Source organism: Chelonus insularis, unplaced genomic scaffold, assembly GCF_013357705.1.
Source record: "Chelonus insularis isolate UGA/USDA-ARS -01 unplaced genomic scaffold, ASM1335770v1 contig_164_pilon, whole genome shotgun sequence".
Classification (NCBI taxonomy): Eukaryota; Metazoa; Arthropoda; class Insecta; order Hymenoptera; family Braconidae; genus Chelonus; species Chelonus insularis.
This window is the reverse complement of record NW_023276404.1, coordinates 270,981-298,005: the sequence shown is the minus strand read 5'-3', so window position 1 is coordinate 298,005 and position 27,025 is coordinate 270,981. Positions and strand designations below refer to the sequence as shown.

Genomic DNA, 27,025 nt, shown 5'->3' with positions numbered 1-27,025 from the left:
GCTAAGAGGATTAGATGATTTGTACATGATTTATTCTTTATTACATCATTTTTCGAAGAGGCCTTGACAATGCATTCAAGTTGAGATTTCATTAACACAATATTAATATGTAATTTCATATAATACTCATAAAACTCCTTCTTTTTATTGTTACCAAGATTTATATTACTATGTATGAATTAGAAATTTTTACATCCTGATAAACAACTTTATAATCCCGGAACAAATGAAGAATAACAAATAATTCTTGAAAACAACTGATTCATGTGATGAACGTGAAAGCTAGTTTATTAAATAAATTAATCGAGAATTTTTTGGAACGAAATAAAATTTTTTTTTTTTTTCAAACCGTAAAGTATTGAATGTTTTAAACTGATGTCGGTTTTATCGAAAGGGAAAGCATAACCTGAGGCTTTCGTGCGTCTTTGCAGATACTTAAAATACTGTCGATTGCTTGAGGCACTTGAATTTAACGTGAAACTTCGCCCACTTTAAATGTATCCCTAATTGTCGATACATAATCTACTTATGTGTTTATAATATACATATATATCGATACATTTATATACATATTTTCACAATTGGCTTGAACAAAATGTACAGAAAGGTCAAAGAAAATTTTCACAAGCCGCAGTCTCTTAAAAAATAATTGACTTCATACCTTCATATAATATTTTAAAAGCCGTAAACTTTCAACGATAATTTTGCCATTACAATTAAGAATTATATCTTTGAGATGTTAAAATGTTACTTAATACAATTTTAACTGAGAGAAAAAATTTAAGCTATTAACATTTTTAATGAATGATTAAAAATTCTTGAATACATGATAAATGGCTAATTAATGTCTCTTAAATTATTCAAGCTTTATATTTGAACTTTTTCATTGATCAACAATAAGTAGGTTCTTTCTCTTATCTCATTATTATTCAAAAGAATAAGATGTGTAGCAACAACAAGAATGGCAATCGTTAGCTTCCTCTGTAGAGAACAAAATTGTTAGTTTGTTTTTGTTTTTTACAACTTCCATATGATGGGTTTGCTCAACTCCACGCTCATCAAATTCACAATCAACGAGGTCAAATGGACCAATTATAGCGGAAATATTTCACAATTTCTTGTACTGTAACTCTTGCCATCAGTAGATCTTTTTTACACTTCCTTTTTATTGAATACTTTTTTCAGTGCAAACCATTAATCTTCAAGATTCACAAGACACCCACGTGTCGTTGGTCATGAGAAAAGGTATTTTTCTTCATGACATCACGCTCCTTTCCTCTTCTAGGACATGAGAATGGCGTGGTCATCGTAAATGTTGCACCAGATCGCCCTGAGCGATCTGATGATCGACATACCGTAACTTTTCTCAAGTTTTTTTTATTTTTTATCAGCCTACTGTTTGATTCAGATTTCAACATTCTGAAAAAAAAAATCAACATTAATTTCATTCTTAATCAAAAGTTATTATAATTGATAAACTATCATATGAATAAATAAAGTAAAAAAATCATGGACAATAAATAAGGCTCCTTGAAATAATAATACTTGTTTATTTAAATATTATGGAGTGAAGTGAGAAATAATTTATAAAACGGAAGTGTAAAATAACGGAAAATGATCTCTAATAGTATATTCATCCTTGTTATTTCACTTAATAAATATTATCATTATAATAATTAATTGATTAAATAATATACTCATTTTCTCTATGACGTATTCTTTATGCAAATACATAGCTATATAATTTTCCGAGTCATTTGTTCATCTATTAACGTATTGCAATTGATACTTACTAGAAGATTGCTTATGAAAATGTAAAGAAGTTGAAAGAAATGTAAAAATATCCACAGATAAGTTCAAAGTCAGTTATTGCACAAATACAAATATGAAAAATGTATACTTTAGCATCTAGTCTTTAGCAGATGAGCAGAGAGTGAAGTTGAATATTAGAGACATTCTCTTTCTTTAGTAATTATTTTTCAAGTCTATTAACAATAACCACATAAAGTAAATAAGTTGGAAAAAGTGTAGATAAATTATTTTATTTTTAATTTTGTAAGCTTTTACTGAAATAGTTTTATTTTTTTTTTTAAATAAAACTGAGAAAAATCTAAAGTTTAAAAAGAGATAAAAGTAACAGAAAGTTGGATCTGTGATCAAGATTAACCTTACAAAGTAGTGAAAGAACTCCTAAAACGTCAGGAAATAAAACTAAAAAGAATAAACAAGTTAGAAATAAAAATCACACGCGATGACAAATTGTTTTAACGCAGTTGAGTGATCAGTTGAACTAGACATGCTAGTTTATGAATTTCATGAGGTCTAATAAACTCGAAACTGTTAACTAATTGCTTATTAAAAGATCCAATACTTCGGCACACTTTTTATTGCCAATAATGGAAGAAACAGTTTGACTCACAACAATTTATAGATCACTTTCTGGAATCGCACTCTAATTTCTTGGAATTTTCATGATTTTATTGGTCGATTGAATTTAATAGAAAAAAAACTATGAATAATTATTCAAACATTGATTGAATACCAATAAATTTTTTAAACCTAATCACTAATAGCTTAATGTTTTAATTAATTGGTGATTAAGTATTTAATAGAAAGTTCTAGTCAATAAATACACCACTTGTCTAGGACTTTTCGAGCAAGTGAAACCTGTTAATAGACCCAAATATAGTTTAATCAATTCATTAGACTAACCGAAAAAATTTTTTAACAACCTTTTGTCAGTCAAAAAAGAGAATTAATTAACTCAAAGATAAAAAATTAAGATATTTCAGTGAAAGAAGTAAAAAATGAAATTTATATGCAGAAGATAAGAGAAAGAAACGTGCCAAAAATAAAGTAAAAATTGTGTCAGAAGTATTGAGTGACAATTAAAGTGAAAAAAATAATATTTTTTTTTAATAAAAAAAAAAAAGAGACACAGATATTATCACTCTGAAGGTGGTCCATGCAGATAAAATCAATTTGTTTTTGTCAAACAGACTGCATGCATTGACTTTCTACCTTGTGTTTCATTCCCACCCTATTACATAAAATATCAATGTCCAAAAGTGGTTTATGAGAACTCGTTTTTCCGCCTCATTGGGGAGTCTTGAGCAGGCGTATGAATCCTGAGAGCTACTTACACATAACACACTTGGAGGACATACAGGGAGAATACGGGAAGTGAGGAGTACAGCGATCTGGGCCATGGACCTGGGGACTCAGACCCCACCCCATGTTGAATTGCGATCGCTTTGGTCCCTCTTTGCGCAGTAGACATGTACGGGAGAATTACTTTGGCGCTCTACTCACCACAGTTTCATCCGCACGAAGTCTTTACTAGGTGAACACGCGATTCGTCCCAGGGTCCAGTATCAATCGTGTACTCCAACATCAAAGAACCCTCCTAAAGAACAGAAGAATAAAAATTAATCCAATTCTAATCAATAGCCATCATCATCAAGAACTATTTAGTGTTTCGAAATTAGAATAAAAACTTTTTTTTCTATTATTAAGTAGTGTTTTTGATTTATTTTAATTTTGGTGACAATACAATAAGCAAAGGAGGGTGCAGAGTTTAATAAAAGAGTGTGAAAGATGGGGCGGTTTATTATCCTGCTCCTCTTGGGGTTAATCACGCTTGGATATGCAACAAGTAAGGTCCTACTTTAGAAAAATTCTATATGTTTACAAAGCTGATTCAAAAATAAATTATCATTAATAAATCATTGATTCTTTCAAGCTTAATCCTTTTTAAGGAAATTTTTGAATTAATGAAAGTTATTTATTATCAAACAAAGAAGTGTCCCCTGATCGTTAAGGATAAATTACATCAGTAACAAGTAGAGCAGCAGGTGCCAACGAGGCCGGTACCTTTTTAGTTGATTTTATTCCTATCACGTAATTTTTATTATAAAGAAGACTTTATAATCCAAAGTTGATATTTATTCAATACCATAAAAGAGTGAAAAGAAGTTGAAACAACTTACAAAGTAAAATTTATTGTATTAAAGGAAGCGAAGAAAAAGTTTGAGACCTTCATGACTGTGTAATCGTTAATAAAACTTATATTATTGCATCGATCATGAGTAGATGATGTCAACACGTGAACTTCTGTTATCTAATAAACATAAAAAACAATTTTCCTCATTATGTTAATGTTCATTTGATCGAAGAATTGTTTTTTTTCAGAATGTCCACAACAAAGAGTGTCTCCTGGGAGAGAGATTTTGTGCTATACATCAAGTTTAAACATCAAAGTCTTAGAGAATTCAATTTGCAGATGTACGACACTTGTCCACCAAGGTCATGATCTTCAAGATCTAGGAAAAACTGGTAAGATGATACAGAAGGATTTCAATCAAGCTAATGAATGTTTAATAATAACAGCAAATTGTTTAAATGACTAAAATAGCAACGATCAATAATGATCAAAGTACAGGAAACTGATCACGATGCCTAGACACGTGTAATACGAGAAATAAGCTCATCTTGTAACCGGATCCACAGGATATTACGCAAACATTTACGTGCCCTTGCACTTGTAATAGAATACCAAATCCTTTGGGTTATTGAAGAAGAAAAAAATAAATTCTCTAGTCTAATTTAAGAATTGAATTATTACTTTAATTAATCTTTTTAAAAAGTTGAAAGCAAATAGTTGTTTTGTATGTACATACTTTTGTACGATCGTTTGTTAAATTAATTACGTAGATAATGAAATTATATACTTCCGTAAGAGAAAAGGTTCATGTGATGATGGAAAGTAATAGACAGCTTGTTAAAATCCTAAGATGGTATAACTATCAGAATATCAATTGTTTTTTTGGAACATACTTAACACGCTTGGTGAACTAAAACATTTTCAACCAATTTTCGCGTGTTTATAAATAGTTTTTCTAACATCAAGAATGAAACTCGCGTGTGGAATAACTTCTTGAGTTTATTCTAAGTACAGTGATTTAATTTAGTAACATCCTTGTTATTATTATATTTAACGCCACGAATCATAAAGCTTCCCCTGCGGGATACACAAGTTAACTTTCGCTTTCATTTAATAGAGGTGATTCGTCGTCGAGGGATTATATCAAAGAGTATAACATAAAGTCTTTAGTACTGTCGTTCACGACGAACCACATAAGGAATTTCACGCGCCCCGCCCGACTCTACATATACAGGAGAGTCCGAGAGATCGCGATCATTTGATTGCGTAAACCCAAATAGATTTCTTCACAAAGGGACTTTCGGCATCGTCTGGCTGTTCATTTATACATAACAAAAAAAAAAATCTTGTAACACACATGTTGCGAAATTTAACGCGCCACACCCCTACACAAACCGATCTGACTTCTTGTAATCTGACAAAGTGGTCCAGGATATTTTATTTAATGGACTTTTGATGCAATTTATCAACACATTTACCTAACATCGATTATCTACTAACAGTAAACATGATAACCAGGTCAATTAAGAGATTTAACAAAGTAGATGTCAGATAAATTACTCGATTTGATCATTTATTATTGTTTGATTATGCTTTTTGTTCATAGAAAAATGTAAGAATTAAATAAGCAATCATTTATATGAAAGCATTAGTTTAAAATTGCTCTAGAATCGTTAGATGTAATTTATAAAGGAAATGGTAGACAAATTATTCGATAATATTTTAATTTCAGTTTCTTCATAAAGTAAATGAGATCTAATAAATTATTTCATAAATAACTTAATCTTTCCTTTCGATTTTGCAACATCAAATTAATAACAAAAAAAAACATGAGAAATTATTTTGTATCAAATTAATTTTAAATTCATAGCATATTGTGTTTTGAAAATAAAAAACAATTATTTTATTTAAATAATGAAAACATGTCAAAACTAAATTAATAATCTCAGCAACGAGATCAAGTGTCAAGATCATGTTTGGTCTCGAGGCGGGGATCCTGGACCAAAATAAACAGAGATTTTGCAACTAGTCTACTTCTCAGAATGTAAAAGTTGGTATTGAATGGAATGCTGATCTCGAAGTCTCAAGTATGTCCTTAAAATAATTCAACACTTTAAGTTTGGCCTGAACAAATGGTAATTTAGACCACAACCTCACACGTAAAAGCGTCTTGATGCTAATTCATCGAGACGAGGTCGCCGCCTCATTCAATTGAGATCTCTCTTTCTCTTGCTCACTTCTCTCACTCACTTTTACTTTCGATTAAGTGAGTAAACGTGCTATTGAACTCGATATCAATTAGAAGGAACTAGATTAGAAACTCCATAGACTAATTAAATTTAACAATGAGCTCCTTGAATTTAATGATTTGAAAACAGAAAAATATATATTCAAATAATTAAAAGTAATATTTTATTTTCTATTACATCACAGGATAGATTTATTTTCATTGAATCTCTGTGACATTTGATAAAAATATTATAGCAATCATAAAATCAATAGAAATTGTGGATTTGTCAACCATTTAAGTGGTTTGTCAAGTTAGCATTTCCTTTCTCCAGTGGAAAATTGAATAAATTTATTATTGCCTTGAATTATAGAAAATCTTTTCAATAATATGTAATTAAACATAATTAAATATTTTCCAGGTCTTGAAGATTTGCGTAAATCCTTGAAGCAATTGAATCATGCGCTCCAGTTTGTCATCAGTATAAACGATGCTCGAGGCATCTTGAAGACTTCTGCGGATTCTAGACAAGAAGCAATAGCACGAATTATTGGAATAACGAATCAAGTAATCAATTTTATCAATAGAAATATCTGTTCCAGTTAACTTCAAGCTCAAAAATTAATAATCGACTATTAGCCATGCTTATTTCCTATCCAGATTTACTAATTAACATAAAATACCTTTCTTTCTATATTTCTACCACAATGGAAGTTTTATATAAGATCCTTCTTACATCAACCCTTTAATAAATTTCTTTCATAAACGTTACTATGAGAATATTATTAAAGTCAATAAATTGGCAAGGAAAGTCTTGTTTGTAAGAAAAATAGCTTGAGGGAGTGTGCAAACGAAAGTACCTAGGCCGAGATCACTAGCACATAATAGTCAATGTTCGGACGTTCACCAAGTTATTAGATCGTCCAACTTTTTACTTTCCTCAACTTCAATGTCTTTCTTCCTTACGGCGAAGTTATATCTAATAATTTGCTCACTTCCGGCATAAAGTTTTAAACTGTAGCAATGGGATTTTTCTGCCTTAGATTGATGGTGTTGAGCTCAACGTGACTGCAGGTTCTAAAGAGCGTCTGGTTCATTTCATTCAGGGGTTGAAGAAAGAGATGGTGAGAAAATCTCGAGAGAAAAGAATTATAATAGCTTTGCCAACTAAAGCTGAACTGTTGGCTAAACATTATGACATCAAAGAACTTTCCAAGTGAGTATTTCATGAAATAAGACATTTATGAAAATTAAATGAAATTGCTGGAGAAAAAAATGTTTGATTTTTCTTTTAAATAATTGTTCGGGAAATGAGAGAAAAGTAATAAAATGTTTGAAAAGAAATATTTCCTCACGACAATTAATTTTTTCAATAAAACTATTACTTTTATTATCCGAAAGAGTTAAGTAAAAATTTTTGGTTTTATGGGATGATTGAGGATACTAAACAATGTAATTAACTCTTCTTATCCTTGAGCTAGATGCTTGACCATCTAATCTGTCGCAATCAACGCACTAGATCTTTAAACGAAAAGGATTGCGTTGATGCTTTAACTCTGTTTTTTAGATCTTCCTAATATAGAGAACTTAACTCTCATATAATGACTTAAGTCTTGACAGATTTTCCTTAATGCACGTAATTCAATCTTCATCATTGAAAACTTTTTTTCACAGATATGTCGACTTGTTTTCTATCCCGACTCATTACTTGATGGATGACAAGGATAACTACCATACTTTCCACCCATCTAGGCTCATGGGACTGTTTGATCTTCTAAACACTGATAGCCTAGTTGATCTTGTTCATGGCCTTGGTGCTGTCAAGAGGAAAATTCTCGTTTCCTTACCCGCTAGTGGATACAAGTTTACCCTGAAGATCAAGGATCAAAACACTCCGAGCTCACCAGCTGAAGACAAGATGCCAATCATGCTAGATAGAGTTCAACTTTGTAATGAAATTTTACAAGGAGAGTGGACTATTGAAAGAGATGAAGATCTTACTGCTCCTTATGCCTTTAAGAATGATTCCTGGATTGCTTTCGAAGATAAAATATCGTCCAAAATTAAGGTTGGATACCTGAAAAAATATCTGATTAGTAAATTGGATAAATTTTTGGAAAAATATATTAACTTGAAATTTTTTGTTTACTTGATAATTAGGGAAAATATATTCTACTAAGAGATCTTGCGGGGATAGGAGTTAGAAATATTGAAAATGACTTGCCAAATGATTGTGGAAAGACTGTTACTGAAGATATTTATCACTCATTTACTACAAATCAGAGAAAGTCACGTGAAGCTGTGCTTATGTCATTGGAAGATGATATTTATGTAAATATATTTTTATCTTTATTACAACGAATAGATTATAGCATGTTTTATGATTTAATGCTTATAATAGGAAAGTAACTTTTTATCCAGGTTTATTAAATCATTAATTAATTGTATTTTTTATTATTTATTTTAGAACTCAGAAGTTGTATATCCAAGTAACTTAAAGTCTTCTGACTTTAAAATCGCTCGTATTGTTGATACTCAGGGCAATATTCACGCTGTTCGTGAAAATACTCACACTGAATTTTCATGTCCAAAACAAGGATATTATGTTCATCCGAAAAGTTGCAACAGGTACTTGTTAATGATCATTATTTATGAATTAAGAATTTTATTTAATGGGATAATAATCAGTTGTCTTACCTCATCAGATTTTATCGATGTGTCAAGTTTAATCAGCAAATAGAACAATACAGCATTTTTGAATTCGACTGTCCGGCTGGACTAGCTTTTGATGAAACAACAGAAGTGTGTGTTTGGCCTGGATCACTTCCTCAAGGGTCAGCATGTCCCGGAAGTCCTGAAATAGCTCCTTCAGGTGCAAGACGATTCCACTGTCCAGGAGAAGGTTATTACGCTGATCCACAAAATTGTAGATGGTTCTTTGCTTGCATGGATCTAGGTATAAAAAATTGTATTAATCACTTTTGAATTAAGAAAATACATTATTGAATTAATAAAATACAAGAAAAAAACTATTCGTTTTTTAGGAGCAGAAAAAATGATGGCATATGAATTCCAATGTCCTTATGGATTAGTATTTGACGAACATAAATTGGCTTGTGAATGGCCTTGGTTAGTTCCTAAATGTGCAGGAACTGGCTACGAACGTAAAGACTATGGAAACGAAGGAGGACAGAGTGGTCATAAAGGACAAGGTGGTTATGATGGTCATGGAGGACAGGGTGGATATGATGGCCATGGAGGGCAAGGTGGTTATGGTGGTCATGGAGGGCAAGGTGGTACTGATGGTCATGGAGGGCAAGGTGGATATGATGGTCATGGAGGGCAAGGAGGTTATGATGGACATGGAGGTCAAGGTGGTACTGATGGTCATGGAGGGCAAGGTGGATATGATGGTCATGGAGGGCAAGGAGGTTATGATGGACATGGAGGACAAGGTGGATATGATGGTCATGGAGGACAGGGTGGATATGAAGGCCATGGAGGACAAGGTGGTACTGATGGTCATGGAGGGCAAGGTGGTACTGATGGTCATGGAGGGCAAGGTGGTACTGATGGTCATGGAGGGCAAGGTGGATATGATGGTTATGGAGGGCAGGGTGGTACTGATAGCCATGGAGGGCAAGGTGGATATGATGGCCATGGAGGACAAGGTGGTACTGATAGCCATGGAGGGCAAGGTGGTACTGATGGTCATAAAGGACAAGAGGGCTATGGTGGTCATGGAGGGCAAGGTGGTACTGATGGTCATGGAGGACAGGGTGGATATGATGGTCATGGAGGGCAAGGTGGATATGATGGTCATGGAGGGCAAGGAGGTTATGATGGACATGGAGGGCAAGGTGGTACTGATGGTCATGGAGGACAGGGTGGATATGATGGTCATGGAGGACAGGGTGGATATGATGGCCATGGAGGACAAGGTGGTACTGATGGTCATGGAGGGCAAGGAGGTTATGATGGACATGGAGGGCAAGGTGGTTATGATGGTCATGGAGGACAAGGTGGTTATGATGGACATGGAGGTCAAGGTGGTACTGATGGTCATGGAGGGCAAGGTGGATATGATGGTCATGGAGGGCAAGGTGGATATGATGGACATGGAGGACAAGGTGGTTATGATGGACATGGAGGACAGGGTGGATATGATGGTCATGGAGGACAGGGTGGATATGATGGCCATGGAGGACAAGGTGGTACTGATGGTCATGGAGGGCAAGGTGGTACTGATGGTCATGGAGGGCAAGGTGGATATGATGGTCATGGAGGGCAAGGAGGTTATGATGGACATGGAGGACAAGGTGGATATGATGGTCATGGAGGACAGGGTGGATATGAAGGCCATGGAGGACAAGGTGGTACTGATGGTCATGGAGGGCAAGGTGGATATGATGGTCATGGAGGACAGGGTGGATATGATGGTCATGGAGGACAGGGTGGATATGATGGCCATGGAGGACAAGGTGGTACTGATAGCCATGGAGGGCAAGGTGGTACTGATGGTCATAAAGGACAAGAGGGCTATGGTGGTCATGGAGGGCAAGGTGGTACTGATGGTCATGGAGGACAGGGTGGATATGATGGTCATGGAGGGCAAGGTGGATATGATGGTCATGGAGGGCAAGGAGGTTATGATGGACATGGAGGGCAAGGTGGTACTGATGGTCATGGAGGACAGGGTGGATATGATGGTCATGGAGGACAGGGTGGATATGATGGCCATGGAGGACAAGGTGGTACTGATGGTCATGGAGGGCAAGGAGGTTATGATGGACATGGAGGGCAAGGTGGTTATGATGGTCATGGAGGACAAGGTGGTTATGATGGACATGGAGGTCAAGGTGGTACTGATGGTCATGGAGGGCAAGGTGGATATGATGGTCATGGAGGGCAAGGTGGATATGATGGACATGGAGGACAAGGCGGTTATGATGGACATGGAGGACAGGGTGGATATGATGGTCATGGAGGACAGGGTGGATATGATGGCCATGGAGGACAAGGTGGTACTGATGGTCATGGAGGGCAAGGTGGTACTGATGGTCATGGAGGGCAAGGTGGTTATGATGGCCATGGAGGACAAGGTGGTTATGATGGCCATGGAGGTCAAGACGGCAATGATGGTCATGGTGGACACGATAATCAAGGCAGTCACGGCTATGATAGTCATGATGAACATGGCAATACTGATTATGATAATGAAGGTCATGTTAATCACGACATCGATAATGGCCAAGGCCATCCAGGAGATTATGACAATCATGAAGGTAATCAAGGCGAACATGATGGATATGATAATACGAAAGGTGGTCCTGATAATCAATATGATCATAACAATGAAGGTGCTCATGAAGAAAAAGATGAACATCATGAAAGCCATGATGACAACGGGCATGATGGTTATGATGAACATCAAGGTGGCGGAAGCTATGGTGGATACGACGAATCTTCTAAAGGCGGTGATAAATCATATGATGGCCATAGTGGTGGTAATGATTATGAGATAAAAAAAACAGATCATGGCCATGCAAATGGTTTTAATTATAATCAAGGAGGATATGACGAGAAAGGACACGGTGGCTATGATTATTCTTCTCCAGATAGTAAACATTACGACGGTCAAGGTAGTGATGACAACTACGATAAAAAAGAACATCCAACTGGATATGATAAACATAAAGGCGGTTCCGCAGTAACAGGACATGGAGTTACTGTCGAAGTAATACGTCACGGTGGCTATGATGGATCTCAAGATAAAAAACATGAAGAAGATCATATTAATAAAGGATACGATGGAAAGGATCAAGGTCATGGCATAGAAAAAGGCATTAAGCATCCAGGATACGATTATCCTATTTCCGTAGATCACGAAACGACTTTAGGACACGAAGAGAAGAATATAAATATTCACGGTGACTTTGGAGCAAAAACGACACGTGGATTTTCTCAAAGCTATGCTACGTCCGGCGGTTTCACACCATCCTTTAAAAGTACAGGCCAAGATACTCCATCAATATTACACAGCGGATATACTCCATCTGATGGTTCTAGTCACACCTTTGGATACACGTCTAAAGCTAACAGCTATACACAGCATGAAGGAAATCATGGGCATTATCCTAATACTGTAACAGGATCTCATGTAACTCCAGCAGTAGAAATTGGAGGTAAGCCATCGCTAACGACTTCACATGACTCTACAATTTACCGAGGCGATTCTGGAAGATTTACTGGAAGTTCTGGCACCGTTTTAACAAGTCCTCATCAAGGTGTAGGTATTATTAGTGGAGTTACTCAAACAGAATTGATTCATACTCATTCTGGAGCAGCGAATACTGCTGGATATTCAATTAATCATGGAATAAATACAGATTACGGTAAATCTACAGTTCCGCATTTTGGAGTTCATGGCACTACTCCAACAAACGTAATTCCTGACGTATATATTCAAGGTCACACAACAACAAAAATCATTCCAGGATCTAAAATTACTACTGGCAATGAATATTACACTAATCAAGCTCATAAAATTTCGACTGATGGATATACGACTAAGAATAAAAATGGCTATTCTTTTGGTGGTTCCTCAGCAGTTCCAGGAACTCAATTTTACACAAAACAAACTCCAGCATTATATTCTCAAGGATTTACAAAGGAAAATAAAAATGAGGCTGGAATTACTTTAGGAGACTATTCAACACCTCAAGACAATAAATATTACACAAATCAAGCAAGCCTATCATTCACTGGCTCAATTAAATCAAATGAACAAGGTTTTACTCCTTCAATGTCTGTTTCTGTTACTGGAAATCAATATCATCCTAACCAAGCTGGCGAATCTTTTACTAGTAATAAAATTGCCAAAACTCCATTAATATATACGCCTATTTCTTACACGTCCAGTGATAAATATCCCACAAACGATATAAAAACATCTACTCCAACCTCTGGATACCAAAAAACTCCCTCAAAACTTGGCACGACATCGTCTATAAATTATTCCGGTTCAGGAAATCGTTACTATACAAACCAAGCAGGATATAACACAAATATTGGCTTTTCAACATCTTCAGGGTCTCTTTTTACTCCAAAACAATCAATAACATCGAGTGGAAACCAGTATCATACAAATCAAGCAGTAATTCCTACTCCTAGTGGTCCTGAAGAAATCCCTATTACATCAGTAAATGATGGTAGTGGATACAGGACAAATGAATACCATGACAATGGAGGTCGTGGTACGATTCGTTATAACAATGGCGTAGTAACACATAAATATACAGAGGATGATATCAGAGATCATCGGGCCGGATTTACAGATCTCCCACCAACGGAAGTTACTGAGGCTAGTACATTTACGTCACTTAATAGCGGTGGAGTGTATACAAAAGGTGGATTCACCAAAACAGGACCAACTAAGACAGGAATTACTACTGCACAAGTGGGCGGATCTGGATCGTATGTTGCTGGAGATATTTCAATGAGACCAACAGCAAAACCTGATGAAATTGGAGAAAATGCTTTTGGAACTGTTTCCAAGGGTATTTTTGGAAAGATTAACTCTCTTTCTTATTCTACTCCTTCAAGTAATATTGATGGATCTTATGTCATTGATAATTCAAAAATGACTGGTACACAGTCGAGCGTTATATCCTCTGGTTATTCATATGATATCCCAGAAAATAAGTTGAATATCTATTCTACAGATGCTCCAGTTCCTCAAACTTACACAGACTCTTCTCCTCCATACTTAGATATCAAAGTTTACAATATGAAAGAGACAACGACACCTTCTCCATCTATCAATATTCAATCTCATTCAATTACTTCGCATAATCTTGATGGATTACATGCCACGGGCTTTTCAAGAATATCTGGAACACAATCTCCAGGGCATTCATACGATAATGCGCGAAATCAATTTAATACTCGTCCTACTGTAGCTCCTGTTTCGCCACAAGGTCATTCATCTCCCTACTTCGATATTCAAGTCTACAATAGGAAGGGTATTTCAACGCCTTCTCCAACCACAACATCACCAGATACTGTTAATACTCACTCCTACGCGAAGTCAACGAGTTCTCAGTACCAGGAGACTATGTATCAGTCAGGAAAGTCATCGCATGCTGCCTCTACTGGAGAATATTTCAAACCTACACCTCAGAGAAAGTACCCCACTGTTTCATCGACCGCTCAACCCGTCGGCTATACTACTGGACCTTTGAATAGTTATAAAACCACTTTATTCAATGCTGCTAAAATACCTGTTACTGTTCCTATCGCTCGACCAGTTTTCGATGCTAATCGTAAGACTGTCATATCAACAACAGAAATACCAGTTCCAATAGAGGGTGCAAATTATGATTACAAAGGAAATGATTTTATTGGATCTATTGCAACTAAAGATGAATCCTTCCTTAATGTTGGAGTTAATTTCGAACAACCATCAGGACCTGTGGGTCCTTCAGCTGCTGGAAAAGTCACTTCTTCAGTTAACTATCAATATTCTACTCAATCGCAAGATGTTGCGGATAAATACACTGAGTTAGAAGAAGTTGGCTCTTTGGGATATTCTCTAGGTAATGTTGACGGTGACTTTGGATATAAAATAAACCAAGAAAGTGGAAAAAGCTCTATAGATGATCATCTTACTATTAATATTCAACCACAGGTATGGAAATATAATAATTCTTTTGCTTTATAAAATTTGATTTACAAATTTTGTGTTATTAATTTTATTATTTACTATTATATAAATAGTAAATAAAATAATGAATAATAAATTATTAAAATAATTAAATAAAACAGCTAACAATCATTTTTATTCTTTGCAGGGTTTCAAACGACCAAGTACAGTTTCCCCGTTAAACAAAGAAACATATAATAGACCTATTGAAATTGGAGGCAGTTATAAAGACTCATCGAAATCTAAGGAGAGTTTCGATGGATATAAATATACTAAACCAACAAAAGAGTTCAATAGTGGATCAGTTGCAGCAATAAAAGACTCTTCTACACTCTCTCCATCTCAATCAGTCACGACTTCACCCAATTTCAATATTGGTATCTACAATAACGAAGTAACCAAGCCAGAAATTAATTATAACCGAGGAAATGCGAAATATACTCCTTCTGATGAATACGATGATACTAAATTTTCTTCAGGACTTTCGAAAACTACAACTTATGATTACACTACCACTTCAAGGTTTAGAGAACACGAAGGAATTGAAGTAAATATAAACAATCAAGAAAAAAGTGAATTAACTACACCTAAAAGTTCTATATCTGAGCTTTCAAGATTCTCTCCATCAATTCCATCACAGAGACCATCTTTAGGAGCTCAAACAAGAACTTCAACTTATTCTCCACCCGTTACAACGTATTCTGGTAATTACAAAAAAAGTTCTACGACTCCCAACTACCCAGTGATGACCAAATCGAGTCAAGAATCAATAAGCAAAGGCAAAGGGAAAGTAATTGTGAAATTGAGTGATCTACATCCAGTTCTACTTGGTAAACTAAGTGCTGAATGTACGTGTAAAGCAGATCCATTTGCTAGTTTCCGTGGAAATAAGCCACTGCTGATAGAATCAGACAAAGGAAAGGTTGATCTTAGAAATTATGATGAATCTGATGTTTACGTAGACCTAGAAAATAGCAAAGAGTTAAATAATTATGGTGAAGAAGTAGAAACTGCTGTTTATCGATCATCAACTCCATCAGTATTAATATCCACCCACGAAAATCCGGTTGTTAAATTTAATGAAGCTGTTAAGTCTAGGAGACCTGCTTCTACTTATCTACCAGTTGCTTCTACACCTCGACCTCCATCTTCAACCTACCTACCATCCACTACAGCTTCTTCGCTGCTTCGAGTATCTGCTAGTGACATAGAAGCAAGTTCTTACTCTTCTCGTGCTCGATCTCGAAGTGGAAAGAGTCTAGGGTCTTCAAGGTCAAACAATTTATCGAAAGAAAAAGCTTCTGATCGTACCGACTTCGGAGAAATCGGAGTACTTGAATTGAACCCAGAGGGAAGAGCTGAATGTGCTCGACCTGGACTCTTTAGACATCCTAAGCACTGTAATAAATTTTATGCTTGTCATTGGGATGATTGGAAGAAGAAATTTACTCTTCACATATTCAACTGTCCAATCCATTTGACCTTTGATAGTAGTGCTGGTGCTTGTAATTGGCCTAGCAAGGGCCCAGCTTGTCAAGATGATAATCTTCTTATTTGAAACATCTGATTGGAAGAGTTTTAAAAGCTCTATTGAGGCCTATCATTACACTGAGAAAATAAAATTTAATGTGAATAAGATGACACATAAATAGATAAAAATACAAATATATATTTAAAATAATTATAATAATTATACCTGATTGATATGATTCGAATGATTAAGTGAACGAATTTTTTTCCCAGTGTACTTGATCTTCAATTCCACTTCTATTAATTCTGGGTCATCATCCTAATATACATTCACGCCCAACGTCTTCCAGTCTCTAGGTATTCATTTCTGTATTGTTTGACGACAGACAAAGCAAGCATAGTAATTTTGGCGAATGTCTCTGAAGAGTATGGTAAATAAATGGAAGATTGTACACGTCTTGTATTATGCGGTTTGTATAATAAACTGAATTTTGAATCGAGTAGGTTGATGGTAAGTAGCGCGAAAGCGTTACTGTCGCCTCGAGTGAAAGTCGATCGAAATCTACATTGACTTGATCATTCAGCTAAAACTGACACGCTCTATTCAATAAAAATATTATGAATCGGAAATTTAATAACTATTAATTTTATATATGATTAATTCGACTTTTAAAGTGTACTTGTGTAAATAATACCATCATTGAATAACTTTTATAATTATTATAAAGAAAATAACTAATTTTATAGAGAAATATATAATTATTTTTTTTTATTAGAAAAGAATTTTCAATTAAAGCTGTCTTCATTTTCCTATCAACACATCTGGTTGATTTAATGTCTTCGAAAGTAATTATGTTCTTTGATGAGATTATTGATGAACAATTAATTAATCATTGAGAAAATAGATTTTTAGCCCAAGGATTTTTTATCTTATTTTCCATCAAAAATTAATTATTTTCTTTCATGGAAATTTCGAAATGTGTAAATAAAATTATGATCTACATAAGAGAAATATTAAAAAAAGTAATCAGTGTTGTGAGCTAATTGATGATATTATTATAAATTTATGTGCTTGAATCAAAGCACTTATTTGTACTATGTATATAACAATGCAATTAAACTGCCTTTGTAAACCAGAAAAAATCATTGAAAATTTTTTTTCATAAACAAATAATGATAATAATAATTATTATTATTATTAAGCATATTATTATGAATTAATTTTTGAATACATATTTATTTATTTACAATATTATTTACTTACACATGCCATTAAAACTTTTTCAACCATAAAATATAATCATTAAACTCATAAATGAAAGTAGACTTTTAAATAAGATTTTACCAAGGATCTATTAACCTTCATATTTCTAAAAAAACTTTAATAAATTATCATGTAATTAAATTTTCTCGTATTCTATGTTGAAAAATAAAAATCTTCAAATTGAAAAAAATTGGGAAAGTTTAACAAAAAACATCATTTATCAAAAATATTACTTTTCAAAGTTGAAATAAAATACTCTATTTTGTAACATGGCCAATGATAAAATATTCAAGATATCGCTCTCGATTAATTGAAAGTTATGCTTTAACTTGCAACATTCTACATAGACATTCAGTAGGGTCAGCGAAACCCAACAGGAATAAGTGGTGAAGGTAATCAAAATGAATAAAGAATGATAGAAAAATGAAGTGAGAGAATAATCAAGGTAATAAACTAATTTCATTCAGCCATGGCAGTGAGGTCTGCTAATAAGCCTACATAATAATTTACTGTCTATTCTCTTCAATAAAATTGAAATTTAATGAAAATAATAAGTAAATAGCTATAGCAGGCATTAAATGGACTCTTATCTAATCTTACTGCTCAATAAGATTTTTTTCTAATAAAAAATAATTAGCTGAAATAAACATCTATTAATATGCTTAGCTTAGCTTAGCTCCAAAGACTTAAAGTCTTTCATCTCACCAAAAATCAAGTATTTCAATTTTAAATTAAAAACCCAAAATGTAATTAATTGCATCAAGTCAATAAATAAGGTAATTGCTTGTTAATTATATATAAATACTATCAGTTAATTTATAGAAGCTATTAAAGCAATCGTTCTGATGTCAACAAAGCAGTTCTGTCTTTTTCTAAATAAATCATGCTGTTTTCTGCACATAATGTTCTCCAGTTCCCCAAGTGCCTTATCTTTTTATACTTCTCATATATTAAAAGTGTTACAGGAACGTGTCAAAATCTGAAGTGTACATAATTACTCATAAATTTTGTCATGACTGTCATGAGATAAAAAAGTATGTGAGGAATGGAGTAAAAAGAAATTGATGAGTTTTATACTTAGCTTAAGTATTTTAAATGTTAAATGAAAAAAAAGGTTAATATTATGGACTAACGTCTTCCCGGATTTCATTCATTACATATATTATACGAATATTATGCGTCACTCCGTTCGTTAAGGTGAAATAAAAGAAAGAAGAAGCAGAGAGATAGAGAAATTACGGGATCTCTTGTGGTTAAAAGTGTGTCGTAAAAAGCGAATGCGTGCTATGACCCAGTGATACATTTTCTCGTGAGGTTGTTTTTTTATAAAAAAAAAAAAGGACAAAGAAAGTAAAGAAGTGAATAAATTGAAAATAAAACATAAAACTCACGATTTTCATGCTTGATGCTTCTGTAATTATTTCGAAATTAACGATGAATCAATTAAATCTTGATCTCCACATTTCTAAAACAAAAAACAAATAATAAACATTTTTGAATGATTTCTAAACAAATAAGAAAAATAAGTTGCTTTCGTGAATTTTTATATAACTCTACACTATTTTGTAATTAAAATACTTCTATTATATAATGAATTCATAATTTTTATTAATTAATTTTAAAAATCTGTAATTTTGCTGTTTTGTTTTGCTGTTTTTGAATTCTGAAATTCATTCTACTTATTTTATTTAAAAAATAAAAACAAAAATTCATTGTTTATATTTCCAACTTAATTGAGAAGTTATAATTCACTCACTTGACTTTATGCCCCTGTTACGCAATGAGCAGCATGCACACGATGATTGAGTGTCATGGATTTGCGAATTAAATGCAGACTTTGTGAGTGTGGACAACGATAGTAATGAACGTTGTTGGAGATTTATTAATTTGACATACAGTGCTCGTGCTATTAATATGTTTCCGACAGTTCCTGCTTTGAAAATTACACGGTGTAAGGAACTTCAAATTACTTGGTGCACTATATTTGTAGTTATTATCCTCGTTGTATTAGCAAACTTTAGTTATCCCGCTGTCCTGAAAACCAAATGTAATTATTTTCTAGTTCAACCTGATTTCTTAGAATGTACATCAACTACATGCATTTATAGCACTGTGATTTTTAGCAATTTTCCAGCCGATTAATCATCAGAAAAACAGCAAACTTCAACAGAATTTCTTCATTAAAAAACAATTGTTGTTATTAAATTCATCAACAAACTATCAGTAATTACAGGAAGAAAATAACTGAGATTTCAAAGAAATTCTTCAGCTCAAATACTAACAATAAATTCATGACAGCAATTTTGTGGTCATAAAAATGTAGAGTTCTAATAATTATTTATCAGTTATTTTTATACACATAGATAATAGTTAATAAATAATGAAATACTAGAAAAGACCACAATTATTTCCAACTTTTAAAGAACTAAATAAAACTTTTTATATACTCCTAACTTTTTATTTAATGGACATATTTAAAGAGACTTCTATTCCTATAATGACTTCAACAATTTTTTTCTTCATTCCAATATATTGATTTCTCTCCGAAAAAAGACTTTAATAAAAAATATTAATTTCATTAGAAATAACTGGATTTTTAAACAGTTCAATAAATTATCCAAACGCAATGATTGTCATAATGAAATTTAAATTTCTTTATGGTCCTAAATCTTTTACTTAATTTACAGTTTCTTTCAAAATCAACGTGGGCCACGTTATAGATTAAAATTAACAGATAAAATTTTTTTGGAAAGGTAAGTCTGTACCTTTCAAATGTTTATAATCAATAACTTTAATACGTTCCAATACATACACGACATTATGTGTATGTATCTACGTACTGAATATCAAGTAAAAAAGTAAATGTAGAGTGGGGCACGTTGGATAGTCGCTGAAGAAGAGAGGGAATACGTGGTACAGGGTGGAGAAAGAGAAAATAGAGACGCCGGAGCGTGAAGCAGGTAGTCCGAGTTCGGAAGTGATATAAAGGCGTGCCGTGGTCCCTGGAAGGTTTAACGCACCTGGAACTGCGCTCAGGAAACAACTAAGATCGTGGGCAATCCCTTCTGGGGTATTGTTGCTGCCACACCACACCTTTAACATCATGTAAGTCATTGAGATATCTTTTTTTTACATTAATCAATCACTTTTTATCATTAACTAACAATTCTTATATTCATTAGTCCATTAGGAATTTATTACACTAATCACTTATTACACTCATAATAATAAGTTCAAGCAAAACAATTGCTTAACAACCACCAGTAAACAATTTTACATAAATATTTATTGCAATCCACGGCATGATAATTTGAATGTTAATTAATTCATGCTCACAATATTTAAATTACCCAACGGTTATCTAGAATTATCGCTTTTATAAATAATAATTGTAATTTTTTAAATAGTAGTTTTTTTCAATAATTTAGTTACTTATTAAAAAATTTCAATTAGTTGGTATTTATCAGTTTAAATTAATCAATAAAAATAATTTGATTCTTGCTATCTTCTTGATAATTTGCTGAACAAGCTAATTGGTACTCTTATAGTTGATATTTTGTTGGAGGTCTTTTGTTTGTTCACTCATGTGTTTGTTTTTAATTACTATTATCATGATTATTTTTTTTTTTTTAAATCACTCAACAGTAGCTACTATCGAAGTCTGATACGCGTTACGTAAATAATTTATCTTTAAATCAGTGTTAATACATGGGTTAGAACGTTGCGAAATCACATTTTTTCTCATTTACTTCAAGCATTGACATTTGATTTAGATACTTTTAGAATTTCTCATTGATTTTCATGACATCTTACAGCGTTTTTTTTATTACAAGTAAGAGAGTTGACGGTTTAAGATAGTAGATAGGCTTTAGAAACTTTGAGGAAGCATTGAATCGATTGAATAAATCTATTTGAAAGTTTAATTATCTGTTACGTGATGCTTAACAGCAGTAGTTTTAAACTTCTGCAAGTATTTATGACCATGTAGTCTTTACAGATCATAAACCTGTTATGTTTATTTGTGTCATAAATTTATAAGGGAACGGTAAAAATATTATGATTCTTTTTTAAGAATTTCTATCAAAGCTTGCAACATATCTGAGTACATGCATGTGGACATTCGTCTTTTAGTGGACATGTATGTACTTAACTGTTAAAGTCAACCTATTCCGCGTCACGATTTTGCCTTGAAACCACCCAAGAAAGTGAAAGGGTCTTGAATTTCAACCCGTTCATCGCGATTCACGATCAAACAATTTTTTTTAACATTTAACACCCACGTATGTGTCAACTTATTCTATCAATATCGCAACTAAGTGGAACGCGACCTTTGATGCAGGCTGATAAACAAAGAGATGGATTTATTTTTAGTTTAAAATTTTTATGGTAATCGAGTAAATATTATCTTAAATGGCAATCATTGTTTGTTCATAAGAGATCTTGTGGTATTCGTTCTGTTGAATGCCCTCCTTTATTGATATCATTTGAATAATTCAAACTTTCAATGAACTTCAATCATTTATCAATGATATCAATAGCTCTAGATGAATTGAATCAGCTTTTAGATTGTAATAAAAATTGAATGAATAGAATAAAAATTGTTGATGATGATAACAAGGTCAAAATGAATAACATTATCACTTTCCTTTCGTAAGTTCGGATTAGAAAGTGGGGTAAACCGATGGTGCGTGAACTCAGGACGTGTCTCCTTATTAGCCATGTACTCATTTGATTTGTTACCCACCAGTCCAAGTTCCACTTTTCATTTTTATAACATTTTAACTCTTGGAGAAATCGTAGCTTAATTTTTCTTTTTTTCTGACCTAAAAAAAAAGTTTCAATTTATTATTTTTTCATAAATACAATTAATCTTAAAGAAATCTAATTAACTTTATTCTCTTAAGCGTTATTTGATACTCTATTCATACCGATAAACGATGCATATCACAAGAGAAGTAGCTTAACCTCAAGTGAAAGGAGATGCTTCTTTACTTAAAGCTTACGCTTCGAAGACAAACGTGTGTTAAAGAAATTTATTCATGAATAATTACTTACACTTTATTATTTTTTATTCGTTGCGTAATGTAAAAAATTTGCTTTCTCCTGTCGGGATAACGAGTTGAACCACTTAATAATTCCTAAAAATAATGAGAAAAAAACTGATAGTATTTGAAATTTTTTTTTAAAATAAAAAATATAAATAATCCTGTTATTTAATTACTTTCATCTATTTCTTATAGTATTCAATTATTTTGTCAAACTTTTTTTACATTTTTTTACCAACATCGATCAGATTAATTAATTAAAATCATTCAAGTACAAAGAACCTTTCTCTAGACAATGTAACAGTTAATTTACAGTTTATTATTGTCTAAAAAATAATAGCAATGTTGTAATTCAACCGAAAAATTTTTTTAACGAATAAGAAATTGCCTAATAATATCTAGACTTTGCAACATGTCCAATTATTTTTGTTTTGTTCAACATTTCCAATGACTCACTCATTATTATTTCGCATACTTAATGGATAGACTCTTTGTTCATTTTATGTGCTTTTATTCAAAAGTAAAGTCAGGTATTTGCTATTTAGACATTTAATGACTTACAAAGTTATAAACGTCTCTCTGTATTGCTTCACTCTGTCCCCTGAAGCAGTGAAAGTTCTCCGGTTCAGTTGAACTTTAGAAAAGAAGAACTAAAGTAACCAAGTTGCATGTAAACCTGAATTTGTAATAAAATTTGATAAAATGTGATTTATACATTTGAAATTTGCTTGAATGAATTACGTATGCTAATATGGATAATTATTTAGAATTATTTACCAGTTCTAATCATGACTTGTCTTACAGGCTGGTGTGGGCGGTGTTGCTGGGGTTGACTACCAGTCTGTTGGTCAACGCAGCTCGACCGGATCCTCCATCTTCCGGTATCACCACCGTTGGATCACAGAAACTCGCCACTGCTGAAGATTGTGCGCGAGTGGTTGCGTTCTCCGCGACTTCCGGCTTCAAAAACGTAAGTTTTCAACATGTAATTCAATATTAAACTTCAGAAATAATTATGAACCATTATCTTAATTACCTTCAACAATATCTCTCTGGTAAATGATGAAATTTTCATAAAAAACTTTTGTCATAATCTAAAAAAATGTTGAAATTAACGCAGTTCTCTCAATGCTACAAATCTTTGCTTTTTGTGATGTAATAAGTTATTATGTAATTGTCTGTTGAATAATAAAATGATATTTTTTTATAGGATGCTCATTTAAAATTTTCTCAAACATTGGTCAACAAAGGCGTCGGATACATCGCTGAAACAGGAATATTCACCACACATTGTCCAGGACTATACCAATTCAGTTTTTCCGGATATGGCAGTACTGATCTAAAGCTTACTCTAAAACGGAAAGCAAATAAATCTGATAGTTGGCTACCAGTTATATCCACTGGCACTGGTGGTGGTTCAAATCTAGTTCTTCTAGATTCCGAGGCTGGTGATCAGCTTGCTGTTTTTGTCGACGCGGGGAAATCAACTGAAGGAACAACTTTTTCAGGCTACCGAGTCGCTAAAAAATAGAGAACAGGTTTTAACTGAAAAAAAGAAGCCTAGCGACTTATCGAGATATCGGAAAAAATATAATTAGTTGCCATGATCACTTGATAAAAATGAAACTGTTTCATCGTTCGGAACATTCCCACCAAGAAAAGTAAAAAATAATCGAGAAATCGAAGGGAGATATTTGGATTTCTATGCAACATTGCAAATTACATTGACGCTACTCCCGATGTACCTTATATTGCTTTAAATGATTAGATTGATTTCAAATTGGTTATTTTACTTTTTTTATATAAATAATTTACTGATACTTTGATCTTTAGAATGATAAAACACACTGTGATAGTTCCTCAAATCTTTTCTTTTTTTTCAAATATTAAGCTCTGTCTTTTGTTTTTCTTTCAAATTTAAATGTTTATACTTTTTTTTTCATTTTACTATGCATGTGATATTTTCTAAAATTCTTCCTTTCATTAAATTTCTTACTTTTTCCTTCTTTTCGTCTTCAATTTTTGTATTCTTTTCCAATTCTTCTCTTATCTACTTCTACTTTTTATCTTCCTACTTTTTTGCTCCAAAAACTTTATACTTTCTTTTTATCACTTTTTTTACTTTTTCTTTTCTTTAATTTCCTGACTACTTTCAAAGTTTCTCTGTATCTTCTGATCTTTCATTTTACTTCTTTTCCTTTTTTTTTCTATTTTCAAAATCTTTCTAAAATTTCTTCCAAAAGCTGAACAAACTATTACAACTTTATTCTTTTTATAAAACTGTATTCTATAAATTCTCTTGTATTCTAAAAATTCAAAAATTTCTTTTCCAAATCTTGTACTTTTTATTTCCTTTATCCTATGTGTGTTTCTACTTTCTCTATGATCTATACCTTGCACCTACCCACCAGTATTATGATCTCGAAATTAAACGCCAAGTCTTGCCGTAATGCGCTTTCAAAAAAATTTCATTTTACCGAAATTTCTTTTTCTGTATCTTGTAAACTTTTTTACTCCGAAGGTTTTTTGCAAATCTCTAACGATCTATTTCTTTTATCTATTTCTTCTACGCTGTTGTAATCTGTACACTCTATCTACTTCTTTTTTCTTTTACACTTTCAATTTATTTTTATTCTATTTTTCTTGTACGTAGAAAACTTCAGCTTTTATTCTATCTTCTATTCACTATTCCTTATCTGACTTCATTTTTCCAAATTACTTCTATTCCTGTAAACTTCTATCTCTATTTTTCTATCCAAACTTTGACTACTCTTATTGCTATACCTAATCTATCCTGAAAATTCTATTCAAAATACTTATTTCTTTTCATTACTTCTCTTTTGCTAGAGCTATACTTCATCTCTCAAATGATGCTCTTCTAAATGTTTCTTTTTTTCAAACTTTCCAAATTCCCTTTCCACTATATCTTTTTATTTCTTTGTCTTTTATTTTTCCTTATTCTATTATTCAACTTTAATGTCTTTCATTATTTTTTAGTGTCTTTCTATTTTTATTTCTATTTTGTGTATACTTTTCTTTCAACTACAAAGCTGCAAAGCTGTGATTTTTTATTTTCAACTATTTCTTTTCTGTACTCTTTCTACATTTCCTAACTTGTCTTTTACTGTACTATTCTATTCTACTCTTATAACAATCTTTACAGCAATATCCAGAGTCTTCCAGATACTATCAAAAATTGCCTATTGATTTTTATAATCTATTTTATTCTTTTCAACATTTAAACCACCGTTTCCTCTAGTCTATCAAAACTTTCTTTGTAAATTTTTTTTTTTCATTTTTATGCTAAACTACAATTGTCTATGATCTATTATTCATAATCTATTATGTATTTTTTACTTATGATTTATTATCTATGCTACCAAAATCTTTTTTATAATATACTTATGACTCTTGTTTGTCTAATTAATGTGTTCTATAATTTCAATTTTCCTAAATTTCAATCTAAACTTATAACTATTTTATTTTTATCTATTCAATCTAAATCTCAATGTACAAAACTCTATATTCTATTCTTTCTATTTTAAATTGAAATGTTTATTTTCAAATGCAAATAAAAAAATCAATGCACGAAAATACTTTTTTCTTCTTATTATCCTTCTACCTTCAACTATTTTATCTATCCTTGAATGTTTTTTTACTTAATAATTTCCTCTTCTTTCTCACTTTTCTGTCCTATATTTTCATGTATCTATGTGTCTATTTCTTTGTGTTTATCTTCCTCTTTTTCCTCAATTTTCCGGGCCTATCACAGTCAAACAAAAAAAAATACCAACGAACGCACGCTTCTATGTATTCAACTTCAATAATATTTAATATTACTCTCCTCTGTACTATCAATTATTGCAACAAAATTGTTATTCCATTGAAAAATATTTTATTTTTAATATATAAACAATCTGATGCATATAAAATTATCACTGTCAACAGAATAATTATTATTGTATAATATTTCCTGAAACATTTCCTTATCCTAATAATAATTTTATCCCCAAATTTATACAGTTTCTTTTATAACAATATTTCACAGATATAAATCTAATTTAATTAGATGACCTTGTAAGCACTAGAAACAATGATGTACGTTTCAAAGTTTATTTTAAACGTAACGCATACACCTATCTTTTCTCTACTTTACAATTTTATCCTCTGGTTTAAACACTTTATCAGATAAGTTAAAAAGGGCTTGGCTCATCGGAGAGAAGGTAATCATAACTCGTAAATTTCATTCTAGTTGATGTTTTTTCGTGTTCAAATAAATAAGTTGTACTAAATAACACTCAATAATTTTCTTGTTGAGAGTCTAATTTTGTCTTACTGAAAGTAATAATGAAGTTTTACATTTATCAAAATT

The 27,025-nt window shown here is 32.5% G+C and overlaps 2 protein-coding genes and 2 long non-coding RNA genes across 5 annotated transcripts; 2 read left to right on the top strand and 2 right to left on the bottom strand.

Annotated features, from left to right (window-relative positions):
* Positions 1 to 66: 66 nt before the first annotated feature.
* LOC118064194 (uncharacterized) lies at positions 67 to 19,758 on the bottom strand. 2 transcript variants are annotated; one of them, XR_004690035.1, is made up of 7 exons: positions 19,365 to 19,758; positions 19,000 to 19,073; positions 16,571 to 16,711; positions 16,034 to 16,482; positions 8,868 to 9,122; positions 3,313 to 3,406; positions 67 to 1,419 (listed from the first exon to the last, which is right to left on the bottom strand). It is a non-coding gene; the product is annotated as an uncharacterized lncRNA (long non-coding RNA). The 2 variants fall into 2 exon arrangements; XR_004690034.1 differs by lacking the exons at positions 67 to 1,419; positions 3,313 to 3,406 and adding exons at positions 7,978 to 8,100; positions 8,172 to 8,247.
* Positions 1,934 to 17,287, top strand: LOC118064185 (uncharacterized). Its single transcript, XM_035078610.1, has 10 exons — positions 1,934 to 3,655; positions 4,192 to 4,335; positions 6,592 to 6,737; positions 7,214 to 7,386; positions 7,845 to 8,238; positions 8,331 to 8,501; positions 8,638 to 8,798; positions 8,876 to 9,126; positions 9,215 to 14,859; positions 15,023 to 17,287. The coding sequence occupies exons 1-10, from the start codon at positions 3,598 to 3,600 to the stop codon at positions 16,430 to 16,432; spliced, it is 8,553 nt and encodes a 2,850-aa protein (XP_034934501.1). The 5' UTR covers positions 1,934 to 3,597; the 3' UTR covers positions 16,433 to 17,287.
* A 797-nt stretch (positions 19,759 to 20,555) lies between the features above and the next one.
* LOC118064192 (uncharacterized) lies at positions 20,556 to 24,473 on the top strand. The gene is made up of 3 exons (XM_035078620.1): positions 20,556 to 20,713; positions 23,458 to 23,623; positions 23,864 to 24,473. Coding segments are annotated over exons 1-3 (489 nt in total). The 5' UTR covers positions 20,556 to 20,711; the 3' UTR covers positions 24,185 to 24,473.
* On the bottom strand, positions 20,701 to 23,571 carry LOC118064195 (uncharacterized). The gene is made up of 4 exons (XR_004690036.1): positions 23,431 to 23,571; positions 23,215 to 23,329; positions 22,664 to 22,746; positions 20,701 to 22,431 (listed from the first exon to the last, which is right to left on the bottom strand). It is a non-coding gene; the product is annotated as an uncharacterized lncRNA (long non-coding RNA).
* Positions 24,474 to 27,025: the final 2,552 nt, after the last annotated feature.